The sequence below is a fragment of the Thamnophis elegans genome, chromosome 14 (assembly GCF_009769535.1).
Source record: "Thamnophis elegans isolate rThaEle1 chromosome 14, rThaEle1.pri, whole genome shotgun sequence".
Classification (NCBI taxonomy): domain Eukaryota; kingdom Metazoa; phylum Chordata; class Lepidosauria; order Squamata; family Colubridae; genus Thamnophis; species Thamnophis elegans.
Genome location: NC_045554.1, coordinates 26,394,974 through 26,409,547, shown reverse-complemented (window position 1 = coordinate 26,409,547; position 14,574 = coordinate 26,394,974). Strand labels below are relative to the sequence as shown.

The 14,574-nt window shown below is 40.2% G+C and overlaps 1 protein-coding gene across 2 annotated transcripts in view; it reads right to left on the bottom strand.

Moving 5' to 3' along the window:
- The window catches only part of LOC116518043 (adhesion G-protein coupled receptor G1-like), a 78,810-nt gene that overhangs the window by 27,922 nt on the left and 36,314 nt on the right, over positions 1-14,574 (bottom strand). For both annotated transcript variants that reach the window (XM_032231278.1, XM_032231279.1), the window contains one exon: positions 4,196-4,369. In XM_032231278.1, the coding sequence (XP_032087169.1) occupies positions 4,196-4,265 (70 nt within the window). In that variant the 5' untranslated portion in view covers positions 4,266-4,369. The remainder of the gene's footprint in view (positions 1-4,195; positions 4,370-14,574) is intronic.

Below are 14,574 nucleotides of genomic sequence, written 5' to 3'. Positions count from 1 at the left end.
AATTCTGCAGGTAGTCCTTGACCATTGATTCAAAGTCACAATGGCCCAAAAGGTAATAAAATTGGGTGCGACTCACTTAACAACTGCCTTGCTTAAGAACAGACATTCTGGACCCAATTGTGGTCATATGTCAAGGCATATTATAATATGTATAAGGCATAACAGCGCTTAGACGTATACACAGTGCTTTTCAGCTCTCTCTGAGTGGTTTACAGAGTCAGCCTCTTGCCTCCAACAATTTGGGTCCTCACTTTACCCACCTTGGAAGGATGGAAGGATGAGTTCAACCTCGATCCAGTCAGGATTGAACTCCTGGCAGTGGGCAGAGTCAGTCTGCAATACTGCATTGTATTTACCACAAACAATCAACTGTTTCATGAATTTTATTTCAGAGGAGAGAAACAGATTTTTCTGGTACTCCCCAGCCTCCGAAATGCAACCGAGGGGAGAAAGACAGAGGTTGCATGAGATTGCCACATTGGTGAAAGAAGAAACCAATTCTTGGAAGAAGTCTCAGTTAACATAGAATAACACAGAATAATAGAGTTGGAAGGGACTTTGGAGGCCTTCTAATCCAATCCCCTGCTCAAGCAGGAGACCCTATATCATTTCAGATAAAGGATTGTCCAATATCCTGTTGAAAGCCTCCAATGATGGAGCAATGATGGTGGGATTCAAATAATTTACCAACCGGTTGTCTGTCCTAATGACCAGGTAGGTAGGCGGGGCTTAGTGGTCATGTGACCATGTGGGCGTGGCCAACTCAACATTACTCAGGTCGATGGGCGCTTCGCCTTAGCTGTTACAATGTAATAAGGGTTAAGCGGAGAGGCAGTTTCTGTAAGCAGGGCAATAAAGATTAAGCTAGAAACAACAACAGAATGTTTCCTTCCTGCCTTCCTTATAGGATTAGCCCTGTAAAGCGGAAAAAAACCAAAAGAAGATTTCTTCCAACAACCGGTTCTGTGAACCTCTTAGAAAGTTAAGAACCGGTTCTCCCGAATAGGTGCGAATCCCACCACTTTCTCCTTGGTTAGTTTCCATCCATTGTTTCTTGTCTTGCCTTTTGGTGCTTTGGAAAATAGTTTGTACAAAATGTTATATATCTTTCGCATTTACCACCAATGAGATTGGCCAAAATGTATCCGAACATGAATCCCACCTGCTGGAAGTGCAAAAAAAAAAAAAAAAAACCCCGCAAGGGACTTTCTATCATATATGGTGGACCTGTCCAGAAACTCAAGTGTTGGATTAAAATTTGGAAATGGATACAACAAATTACAGAGGAACAAATAGAATATAAACTGAAACTCTTTCTGCTGGGAATAACCAAGAGGAAATATGGAAAGAATATTAAATACATACTAAAATACCTGTTGACCACAGCCAGAATAACATTTGCCCAGTGTTGGAAACAAAGTAATATTCCCCCAGATGAATTAGTGATTCAGAAAATTCTAGATTGCACAGAAATGGACTAGTTAACATTAAGATTAAAGGACAAAGAAGCATCTGAATACTAATTTGGGATAATTGGTATAAATGATTGCATAACAGGAATAAAGTTAATTCAGCCAAGAAACAATAGAGAAATGTATAGAACTATAGATGAATATATATAAATATAGAAGCGATATAAGATTGATATATACAGGTATGATGACACAACAATGTTAATGTGATGATTGTAAGATGTTATAGAGGGGAAGAACAATAAAAATTTGATCAACGGAAATAGTTTAACCCACTTATCTTTGTAAGAGCCCCTCAAATATTGGAACATTGCTACCATGACTTACCAGACATTATTTTCATTAGACCAGACATACCCAATTCATGTGAAAGTTCTTCATATGTTTTAGCCTCCAGCCCCCTAATTATTCCTGTTGCTCCTCTCTGCAATCTTACAGGAGCTTCTAACACTACAGTCTAATAGCAAAGGTATTGTCAGGAGCCAAGGTGATTCAAAATAATACCGCTTTATTGCATGCTAACATTTTCTATAAAAATCCGAACTACTAACAGTCAAAGCAAATGGGTGGTAGATAAGAATCAACAGGATTCAAGGAGGGATGGACTCTTGTGGGCATGAAAGGACTCCAGACTGATGATGTATTTGACCCCTCTCTCAAGCTCAGCCCGGTCATCTCCTCTCCCTCCCCCTGGAAACAGGTGATAGATCACAAGCTGGGCTCTTATGGGCTCTCACCAGTATTCTTTTTTTTAAGATTATTTTTATTTTTATTAAACCACCACATAAAAAATAATCATCTTACATTACATCTTGTAGAAAGTGTGTCCATTGGTTACAATTAGCTTTCATGCATCTCTTCCACAGTCATTACTTACATTCATATCAAATGTCAAAGTTCTTAATGAGTCTTACTTTCAACATATCATAGTTCTCATTTGACTGAAATTGTTTTAGTGTCCTTTTGCCTAGAATAATCCATAATTAAAAAACACAACCACCTAATGGCATTTCATTAATTATTACAGAGTCATCCAATAGCCTTAAACCTTTATAACATATTCTAAACAAAAATTAGTTGACAAAATTTCTAAGCCCTTTCCACCCTGCAAATCAGTTTACAATTTGTGTCCAGGTTCCTTTTATTATGGTAGTACATATACATATACATATACATATACATATACATATACATATACATATACATATACATATACATATACATATACATATACATATACATATACATATACATATACATATACATATACATATACATATATATATATATATATATATATATATATATATATATATATATCATTAACTGTATCCCTTATCCTTATCATTCCATTGTTAGTTGTTATAATTAATATTGGTTAACAAAAAGTTATTTACTGTTATATCTATTTTCTTCTCATCAAACCAACATGTATGTATACCTTATTGCCATTATCAATTATTTATTTAACATAACCATCTATAAGTTACTAAATTACTACTTACTTATTATAAGACTTAGTTAAATTTTTGTTATCTACTTTCATATATCCAATAACATTACACCTTTATAACATATTCAAAGTAAGAATTAATTAATTAAATTTCTAAACCTTTTTTCCCAAATCATTGTTTGCAATTTATAACCAAATTCCTTATATTAAACCAGTATATATATATGTCGTTAACTATAACTCTTATCATTTCATTATTATTATCATTAATATTTGTTAACAAAATTATTTACTGCTCTCACCACTATTCTTAATGTCCCTAGGCTTTGACCAAGCAAAGCAAGTAGTAATCAATAGAATGAGGGACATGGAGTTCCAAGAAGAACTAAACAGGTTGCCTCTCCACAGCAGGGACAGAATCAAACAGAGTGTGTGGGAATCGGCAAGATATCTAAATGATATCTAAATGATCTGATCTTCCCAAATCAAAGAATAGCTTTCGTCAGAGCCAGATTTAGCATTCTTCCTTCAGCACTTCTCCAGGGCAGGTATAAGAGAACACCTATAGCAGAACGGGTTTGTATATGTGGTAAAAGAGAAGTTGAAGATATCTCACGTTTGTTTTTTTTTACTGTGAGCTATATAGAGTTTATAGATCAACATATAGAGAGATTGATAGGGAGGGCAGACAATTTTGTAGGCTTTCTCCTCCAGGACTCAAACCCATCTATCACACATGTAGTGGCAAAATTCTGCGTTGCTGCAATGCCCACAAGAAAAAAAATTGGTTACAGAATCCGTCAACTTGTACCAAGTTTTGGGAGAGTTCTCCAACAATTTTTAGAACATTATATTTACTCACATACTTATCAGCTTTTCACCCATGTAAACAAGGGAGTGACCCTAACAGTTTGAGAATATGTATTTTCTTAACAGTGATGTTATTATCCACTATTAATGTCAGTACTATTTTTTTTAAATATATTGTAAAAAGTGATGTCTCTTGCTGGTCTCTGACCATAATAAAGATCTATTCTAGTCTAGCCTGGTCATCTCATGCAGATATTTTCCCACTATTAACTCTATTCCTTCACCCACCACCAGCAAAGGAATTAACCATATGTGATGGGACTTGTAGTCCAAATAAACTGGGAGTTACCAGGTTTGGCAAGAAGGATGCATATCATGTAAATTCAGCATAGAAGAGATGAGTTAAAAGATTCCAATTCTCCACGAATGGAGAAAATAAAGTTAAGAGTCTCGATGTTACCTTGGAGCTGGAAAAAGGCAGAAAGAAGGTAGAAGAGCATCCTGGGAGATCTGGTCTGGCGTTGAGGCATCTAGCAAAGGCTTAACGTGGCAACTGTGATCTTCTGCAAAACACTCTTCTCGAAAACATGGGTCTTCTGGGAGCATCTGGAATTAAAATCCCATCATGGTGTTTCTGCAAAGGAATTGTTGAAAATGGGAGATCTTGTCAATTATTTTCCTGGTGTTTAATTGGGTCACCCATGGGATGCTACAAATGGTCATAAAATGACCCATATTGCCAAGTGCCCACAAGGTGGTCATATGATCATATGGGGGAAACCATCGGAACTTCCAATCCAAAGTTTCTTTTACGGGTCATTCCTAATTTTAAATCATTGCTAAGAGGCCTGTTGTGAGTCAAGGACCACCTTTACAGTATATTTATTTATTATATAAATTGTATTTATTTATTATTATAAAACTTGAGTAGGTAAGGTTCAGTGGTGGGTTGTACATTTTGTTACCACTGGTTCGCCGTGCACCTGCTTCATGCACCCCCGCGTATGAAATGGGCAACCGGGCGCCTTCTGCGCATGCGCCTGGCCTTCCACGCATGTGCTTTGCTCATTCATGTGCTTTCCATGCATGTGCCCGGTCTCAAAAACGTACCTAAATAGGAAAGCATAGAGCCAGGTGATTTCCACTACCGGTTCAGACGAACTGGTCCGATCCGGCTGAATACCACATTTTACAAACTTCAATTCATAACTCTTTTTTCTATAGGGGAATGCTGGACAACCTTGGGGTGGAATGAAAAGGGGGAATCAGCCTAGTATCATTCCGCAGCCATAAGCAAACTATGTCCAGCACCCCTTGCGTCCCATTGGCCCTTATCTAACCAAGTGTCCACCATTCGTTGAGAAGATTCCTGTTGCACAGGCTTTAGCAATAAATCAGTCTAATAATTCAACCTTCAGGGGTGGACCTGGCTTTTGCGCCTGACATTCATTCATTCTCATTCTCATTCTCATTCATTCTCTCTCTCTCTCTCTCTCTCTCTCTCTCTCTCTCTCTCTCTCTCTCTCTCTCTCTCTCTCTCTCTCTCCCTCCCTCCCTCCCTCCCTCCCTCCCTCCCTCTTTCTTTTTTTTTCTGAATTAAAATTTGAAGTTAATTTCAAAACAAATTAATATATTCCAGACCACTTCCAAATAAGGCCTTTTAGCTGCTTGTTAGCCACAGCACAGACTAAATTGTAGCCAGCAGACCAGACCAGACCAGCAGCGTTTCTCCTCCTTTCAACAGCATCACCATTGAAAAAGGGTGAGCATTGATGGTCAGTTCCCCCTGCAAAGTCAGGGGGTCCCTCTGCACATAAACCTGCATCAAATCTGCACCAGAATTCTTGCATCAAAATGAGCCGGAAACCCCATGTATTTTATTATTAAGGCAAGGAAGCAAACGGTATGAAATGTTCAGTAGCCGGCGTCCGATGTGTGGCAAACGGTAAATGCAAACCACACTTTTCTTTTTAAGAACTCAAACGGTTTCCCCATTTGGGGCCTGAGTCAGCCATGCACAGAGTGACCACCCGGCTCCAGATGAAGTTGCGTAGTTTAAGCAGAAACAGACGAGGGAATCGCTTCCAGTCATTGTTATTCATCTTTCTCTCCTTTCACAGCTAGGCAAGGAAGGTTTCCACTAAGTGCAACCAACGCCTTCCACAGCAGCCCAGTTTGGAGACAATTAAAATCTGAAATGAACCAGGACAAAGACAGCACGCCAGACAGAAGCCAAAGGCAAATTGGTTTCATTTATTTTGGATGGGGGAAAAAAAAGAAAAGGATTTTCCAACTCCTGAAATGAGGAGTTTCACTCCATTTTGTTCCAATGTCTTGGTGGGATAAATGGTGAGTTCATCCTGATCCATAATTTTATTTGCTGTGCGGAGATACTGTAGTAGTCAAGGCATAAGGCTAGAGACCAGGAGACTGTGAATTCTAGTCCTGATTTAGACATGAAAGCCATATGGATGATTGTGGGCCAATCACCAAGAGATTGTGAGTTCTAGTCCCTCCTTAGGCATGAAAGCCAGCTGGGTGACTTTCAGCCAATCATCAAGAGATGGTGAATTCTCTTTCTGCCTTAGACATGAAAGCCTGGTGGGTAACTGGGTCAATCACCAGGAGACTGGGAGTTCTAGTCCTGCCTTAGGCATGAAAACCAGCTAGGTGACGTTGGGTCAATCACCAGGAGACTGGGAGTTCTAGTCCTGCCTTAGGCATGAAAACCAGCTAGGTGGTGTTGGGCCAATCACCAGGAGACTGGGAGTTCTAGTCCTGCCTTAGGCGTGAAAACCAGCTAGTGACATTGGGTCAATCACCAGGAGACTGGGAGTTCTAGTCCTGCCTTAGGCATGAAAACCAGCTAGGTGACGTTGGTCAATCACCAGGAGACTGGGAGTTCTAGTCCTGCCTTAGATATGAAAGCCAGCTGGGTGACTTTGGTCCAATCACCAGGAGACTGGGAGTTCTAGTCCTGCCTTAGGTGTGAAAACTATCTGGGTGACAGGGGGCCAGTCCCTCTCTTTCAGCCCAAGCCACCTCATAGGATTGTTGTTGTGGGGAAAAGAGGAGGAGGAAGGAGTATCAGGTGTGTTCACTGCCTTGAGTTATTTATAAACATAATAAAGGAGAGATGGATGGAAAGAAAGAAAGAAAGAAAGAAAGAAAGAAAGAAAGAAAGAAAGAAAGAAAGAAAGAAAGAAAGAAAGAACTACAGTGTCAATGGTCCCACTGCTCTGGCAGGACCCTCTGTACTTCCCCACCTATGACACCCTGTGAATCTTTGCATTACAACAGTTTACTCAGGGACCATTCAAAGTTACAACAACACTGAAAAATGGGACTTATGACCATTTTTCACACTTACGACCATTGCAGCATCCCCATGGTCACGTGATCGAAATTCAGATGCTTGATAACTAACTCACATGTATGACGGTCGTAGTGTCCCGGGGTCATGTGATCCCCTTTTTGCGACCTTCTAACAAGCATCATCCATGGGGAAGTAACAACCATGTTACTAATTGAACCATTGCAGTGAAGCACTTAACAGATGGGGCAAGCAAGGCCGTAAAAATGGGGCAAAACAAATTTCTCACTTAACAACATAACATTGGGGCTCAATTGTGGTCATAAGTCAAGGACTATCTGTGCATCCCCCATCAACCTCCCACTTCTCCAGTCCTCTTGGCCCCAGATAACATTGCAACTATGCTGAGAGGCAAGTCCTGTGTCCTCTTAAAACACTCCCAGATTCCCATGGGAAAGAAACCCCAGGAATGTGTGGGAGAAGGAGCAGATAACCAGCAGTTCACACATCTCAAGGTACTTTGGGTATTTATTTCTGAGCAGCAAATTACAAACTGTTTCTTCCTCAGCCAAACTGCACAGTCTGTTTTCCTAAACATAGCTTTTAAACCGAAAAGAACAGCAGAAAGCCATAGGAATACCCAAAGGGGGATATTTCTGAATAACTGGAAACGATTAGAATCAAGACACAAACAGAATCTATCGGCAGATTTAGAGCAATTAAAATAAATGGTAAAAGCCACCAGGAATGAATGAGATTTACTGGAAGATACGTCAATCGTCAATCAGAGTAGGTTTCCCACTTTGGCTCAACCCGTCGCAGTTTATAGCTTGATTTAGTATTTTATGATGTGTTGGCTGTGTTTATTTCTTTGTTTATCAAATTTCTCTACTGCCCATCACACTTGCATGGTTCAAATAAATCAGTAATATTATGTAAACACCATTGTTAAAAACAAAGTTAAAAAAAACCCAGATTAAAACAGAGTTACTTATTTTCTTTATAAAATATATTGGTCGGCTATCTTCTCACAGACTTAAAAAGGACAATTGCAATGTTTTTTTAAAAATGATATTTTTGAGATTTATCCTTGCTAGAAATTCTGATTTTATTTCCCAGAGCAATATGTTCAATTATTCATAATTAACCAAATATGGAAAAAGGGTAACTTCCCAGACATTTTTAAGCTGTTTTGTTAACTTGTTTGTGTGTTGCTTGTTTAGTCGCTTTGTGGGATTAATCTGTGCTGCTTATGAGTCTTCTGTAAAATGTTACATTTAGCGTTTCTCAATCTTGACAGTTTGAAGATGTGCGGACTTGTTAAATTCCACCCAGCTTCAAGTTGACAAGGTGAGAAAACAAAGAAGAAAGCCCCCCAACAGCAGTTCAGCAATAGAGTTAGAACATGGAACATAGAATAACCAAGTTGAAAGAAGACTTCTAGTCCAGCATCCTGCCTTAGAAGGAGAGATACCATTTCGGACAAATAGCTATCTAGTCTCTTCTTGAAAACCTCCAATGATGGATGGATCCCCCACAATTTCTGAAAGCAAGTCATTCCACTGATTAATTGTTCTCACTGTCAGGAAATTTCTCCTTAATTCTAGATTGGATCTCTCCTTGCTAAGTTTCCAATCCGTGACTTCTTCTCCTGCCCTTGTGTATCCAAACACACTTGGCCAATAAAAAAATATATTCTATTCTATTTTCTATTCTATCTTCTATTCTATCTTCCCTTCCCTATCTTTCCTTTATTCTGTTTCTCTCCTCCTATTCTATTCTATTCTATTCTAATTTATCTTCGCTTTCCTTACCTTCCTTTCCTTTCTGCTATTCCTCTATTCCTTTCCTCTATTCTAGTCTATTGTATTTTATCTTCTCTTCCCTTCCTTTCCTTTCTTCTATTCCTCTCCTCTCCTCTATTCTATTCTATTCTATCTTCCCTTCCCTTCTCTTCCTTTCCTTTCTTCTATTCCTCTATTCCTCTCCTCTATTCTATTCTATTCTCTTCCCTTCTCTTCCTTTCCTTTCTTCTATTCCTCTATTTCTTTCCTCTATTCTATTTTCTATTCTATTCTATTCAATCTTCTCCTCCCTTCCCTTCCCTTCCCTTCCTTTTTTCTATTCCTCTATTCCCCTCCACTCCTCTATTCTATTCTATTCTCTTCCCTTCTCTTCCTTTCCTTTCTTCTATTCCTCTATTTTTCTCCTCTATTCTATTTTCTATTCTATTCTATCCTCTTCCCTTCCCTCCCTTTCCTTTCCTTTCCTATTCCCTATTCTATCCTATCCTATCCTATCCTATTTTCTATTCTATCCTATTCTATTCTATTCTATCTTCCCTTACCTTCCTTTCCTTTCTTCTATTCATAAGAAATGAAATAATGCATTATTTGGAGGGGGGAAACCAAAATAAAGCATTACAGCTTACCTTTTGTAACTGTAATCTACAGCTGGCAGGAAGATATTAAGAGGAAAAAAATCAGTTCCCTCAACGGTTATAGCCAAAGTTGGCATGGGAGACTTCACAGTTGCCTCCCCTGTGAAGCCAAACATTTGCAGCCACCTAATCAAAACTGAAATCTTTGCTCGGTGCAATGGGGGCTACGTTCAGTTTCCATCGGAGGTGAGAAAGTCACATAGAGAAGTTCCTCTCCCAAGCAAATCAAATGAAGATCATCACCATCTCTCAGACACAAACGGTGTGAGAAAAGCTTTCACAGGGGATAATGTGGGAAAGATGAAGTGGGGAGATGAAGGTCGGGGTATTTTCTGCCACCAATTGGGCTTTCTTCTTGGCTAGGGTATGATGTTGAGAAACATCGCAGAGCCCTTTGAAAGAAGAAGGGTTGGTCGGAATTTTGGAAATGAATTCATTTTTCTTGGGCAGTTAGGCTTAGAGTACCAAATCAGTCAAGACAAGTTAAGAACAGCAGATCCAATCCCAAACAGCAAAAGCTCAAACAACATTCTTCAAAAACGAAAACAGTTTTCTGCAGTCACGACATAAGCTGAAGACTGAAAATCAGGCTTCTTAGATGCTAGATCTTTTCTGCCCTGCTCTACGGAGGAGAGAGTTGGTCTCTGACAGAAAGTCACTTGAAGAGACTGGAAGCATTTGAAATGTGGATTGACAGACAGCTGTTACGCAGAAGCTGGTTGACAAAATCACAAATGAGGAGGTTGATAAGCTGCCTGGGAAAGCCAAGGGAAATCATTGAAAGCATTAAAAAGCGAAAGAATATTTTGGACATGGGATGGGACACCCAGAAAAATACACCATCCTTCGCTTAATCCTCCAGGGAAAGATTGAAGGCAAATGAAGTCCAGGCAGAAGAAGAACTTCATGGCTTCAAAAATCTAAGGGACCAGTTTGGACAAAACTCAACATTTTTTTGTGCGGCTGTTGATAAAAATAGGATTGCCAACATGATCGTCAACATCTGATGATGGATATGAAACAACAAGAAGAAGAAGAAATCCTAAACAAAACTCCACCTGCATCTTCAGCATCTCTCCCTCTGAAGCCCTGAGACAGGACTTGTTAGAAACACCCATAAGAACAGTCAACACCACCATGGTATCTTCCAAAGACATACAATCAGAATTGAAATGGGACATTTCTCTGGTTCTCCGGGATTTTTCAAAGACATGATAGCTTAGCCAGACCATCATTCATTTCCTTAAGAACCTTAGGATGCAGTTCATCTGAGATTAAACTTGTGTCATGGTCCCAAATAGCATCCAAAAGTAAATCAGACTCTGAGGCGAAGTATTGCTCAAAGTTCCAATTTATTAAGAGAGCCATGTTGGCACATCTGGGAAAACCCGAATCTGAAAGCTTCCTGGTTTTCCCCATCCAGTTGGAAGTTCAAGATCTTGCCCACACACCCACAAGTCCATCCCATGGTCCAGTCTTCCACTGCCATGCTGGCAGTTCCACCCATCCAGTTCCGGTCAGGTGCAGAGGTGCAAAGACAAAGGATGACCTTGGCTTTCTAGAAAGAATTTTGTTATGGCTACATAGCATCTAGCTCCATACAATCCCCCTCCCATTTTCCCACAATAGAAAAGGCATAGTAGAATAATAGAAAGTGTGGCAGGCCTGAGATCCAAAAGGAATATGGCTGCAGGCCTGAGACAAGGAGAAATCAAAGGATAAGTAATATAAGCACAGTTTTCTTTCCATAGATTACAGCAGAAGTCTTCAAACTTAGCAGCTTCTGAAATCCACAAGTCTTAAAGTTGTCTTAAGGTTTAAGACTTGTGGATTTCAGCTCCCAGAATTCCATGGCTGGCTAAGAAATTTTGCAAGTTGAAGTCTACAAGTCTTAAAGACCTCTGGGCTAACAATATAGTTCAGCTCCAAAGCCACACAGAAATCCTAGAAACAGTTGACACAAAGATTGACAGCATTCCCTCCTCACCACCCAGAGATCTTGGGAGAACCTGACTTAGACTTCTGAGAAACATAAAAGCTTGCCTTGGACCTGCCATTTCTTCCATGGCTCCTGGAGGTAGAAGATATGACTTCTCCACCCAACCATAAAAGGCTGAGGCAGGCTAGTTCAAATAATGAAGCTACAGAGATCCACAACCTTTCAAAGCCTACGTAGATGGAGTCACTGGCTGCCTGGTGTCTTAAGCTAGGAAGCTCCTCCTGATATTTAATAGGAATCGAAGTCACTTCAACCCATTATTCCTGCATTGCAGATGTCTCCCCAGGAGGGGTTTAAAAAATTGCAATGCTGGCTGCAGCAATAAATGCACCTGAAGTTATGCCTCTTTTTAATGCATGTCCCAGTGCACTAAAAACAGGATTTCAATTTCATGGTCCTACCTATCTTCTTTATTTTTTTCCCCACCTTCCCTATGGATGCCCCTGCTGCAGAAAACAGCCAATGAACACTTTTTGGAGACCCCTTCAAGTACATGAAAACCACTCCCACTCTTTTCCCAAATAGACCTCTGTCTCGTTCCTTCGTCTTCTTCTCTTGGGACTTACTTTCCAAGCTTCCTGATCATCTTCACTGCCTTCACTTCTGTATCTGCTCCAGCTTATTTTGCTCACAATGGGGCTTCAAGAACCAGACTCGACTTTCCAGTTTGAAGTCTCAACAATATGCAAAACATACTGCAAAGGGATTACCTGAAAAGTTGATCTTTAGTTAAGGCAAGCAACTGGGTTTGCCTCAACCTGTGCTTTTTGTCTGAATCACCCACAATCAGCTGATGATGATAAACTGGGTTACAGAAAACCAGTTACTACAACAATATCACACACCGGACATTCCTGTTTTGCATAAGAGTTTATCAGCAGATGCATCTCAGCCTACATTGGGCTACCATATGATGGGGTTTGAAAGCTGGAAGGAAATTCGCTTTGGAGCTGGTTTTGTTGTTGTTGAACTCTACTTCCTTTCTAGATTTTTCCAGTAATGTTATTACCACAAAAATCAATTTTGTACAAGAAAAATTATGCCATGATGACTACAGAAAAAAGCCGTGTGGGAGAGGAGAAGTAAGAAAAGAAAGATCACAGAATAACAGAGTTGGGACCTTAGACCTTGTCCAACCCCCTGCACAAGCAGGAGACCCTATATTATTTTGGACAAATGCTTGCCAGTCTCTTCTTGAAAGCCTCCAGTGATGGAGCAACTCAACTTCTGGAGGCAAGCCATTCCACTGGTTAATTGTTCCAACTGTCAGGAAATTTCTCCTTAGTACTACCTTAGGTTCTCTCCTTGTTTAGTTCCCATCCATTGCTTCATTGTTCTGTCTGATGAAATACTTTGGCAACTTTCAAGTATGAGAAGCCATTGGAACATTATAGCAGAGAAGAATTGCTATTTGGGGCCATCCCACAAAGATTCTCAGTTCCACCTGACTTGAAAACCCTGTTTTATTTCAAAAGCTTAAATAGGAAGCTGTCTAACCACAAAGCATCCTATTCACTGTTTCTCAACCTTAGTTACTTTAAGACATACTGGACTTCAGACTGGCTGAGGAATTCTGGGAGTTGAAGTCCAGAAATCTTAGAATGTTTAAAGTTGAGAAACATGGACTTGGGAGTATTGCCTTTGGCCCCAGAAAGATGGAGAAGCAGAAGTCCACCGTTCTTGAATAGGTGCATAAATATCCAAGGGGCAAAGTTGAAGGACAACAAGAGAACACAGTTAAATTTCTTTTCCCCCCCTTAGCTAGGGATTAATTAGGAGTTCTGGTGGTGCAGTGGTATGAATGTAGTATTGCAGGCTGACTCTGCCAACTGCTAGAAGTTTGATCCTGACCAGCTCAAGATTTACTCAGACTTCCATCCTTCTGAGTTGGTAAAATGGGGACACAAATTCTTGGAGACAATACTCAGACTCTGCCAACCACTCAGACAGGGCTGTAAAGTAACGTAAAGCAGCATATAAATCTAAGTGCTATTGCTGTTGCTACTAAGCAAGGATAACCAATGCCACAGACATGTGTGGCACCTTGGCTTCTCCAGAACTTCGCAGGTGATAGCAAGTGTAGAAGCTAGGGAAGAAAATGAGAATCCCTCAAGTCTAAATATTTTCACTTAATACTCTGCTCCCGGAGGAAAACAGCAGGCTGGTCTAGCAATTCAACATTAGCAGCTCCAGGGACATTATTGGGGGAACTGGAGCTTGGTGGTAAAGCTTGATATGGCTCAGTCTTGAGCAGTTCCCAAATCTGGGAAATGCAGGTAAATCTCAACTTACAACAGTTCCGTTGGTGACTATTCACATTCCCATGGTCATGTGATCAAAATTCAGGCACCTAGCAATCTTACGATGGTTGTCGATGGAGTCATGGAGACAACCAAGTTATGGTTGTCCCAAAAGTGTTTTTTTCAAGGGGCAACTGGACTTTCTGGTTTTTCTTTGAAGATGTTTAGCTTCTCATCCAAGAAGCTTCTTCAGCTCTGACTGGATGGTGGGGAACAGAAGGATCCCCAGAAAAATTGCAGATTACAGAAACCATCTGCACTTCAGTTTGACAGGCAGACAACACAGACCCATTCCCAAGAGCTTCGGACTGTCTTCAACAGGGAAGGGACACAGGGCAGAAAAATATCCTGCAGAAAGTACAACTCAAACTTCTCAATGAAAGAACCTCCAAGTGGCCTCAACAACTCTCTAAAAAGGGTGCAAATGACCAGCTGTCTGCAAGGAGCATAAATCCTTCCGTTCCCCACCATCCAGTCAGAGCTGAAGGTCTATAGATGTTAGTTCACTTCCCTCATTGTAAGAACAATTAATCCATGGAACGGATTGCCTCCCAGAATTGCTGGTGCTCCAGCAATTTGAGGTTTGCAAAATTAGACTGGACAACTATTTGACCTAAATGGTATAAGGATCACCTGCCTTGACCAGGGGGCTGAACTAGAAGACCTCCCAGGTACCTTCCAATCCTATAATTCAGTGTTCTTTATTCTATTGTTGAGAGATTTCAACCAGCTCTGATTAAGTACGTTGTAAAAATTTGCTTCCAGATCAGTGGTGGGATTCAAAAAA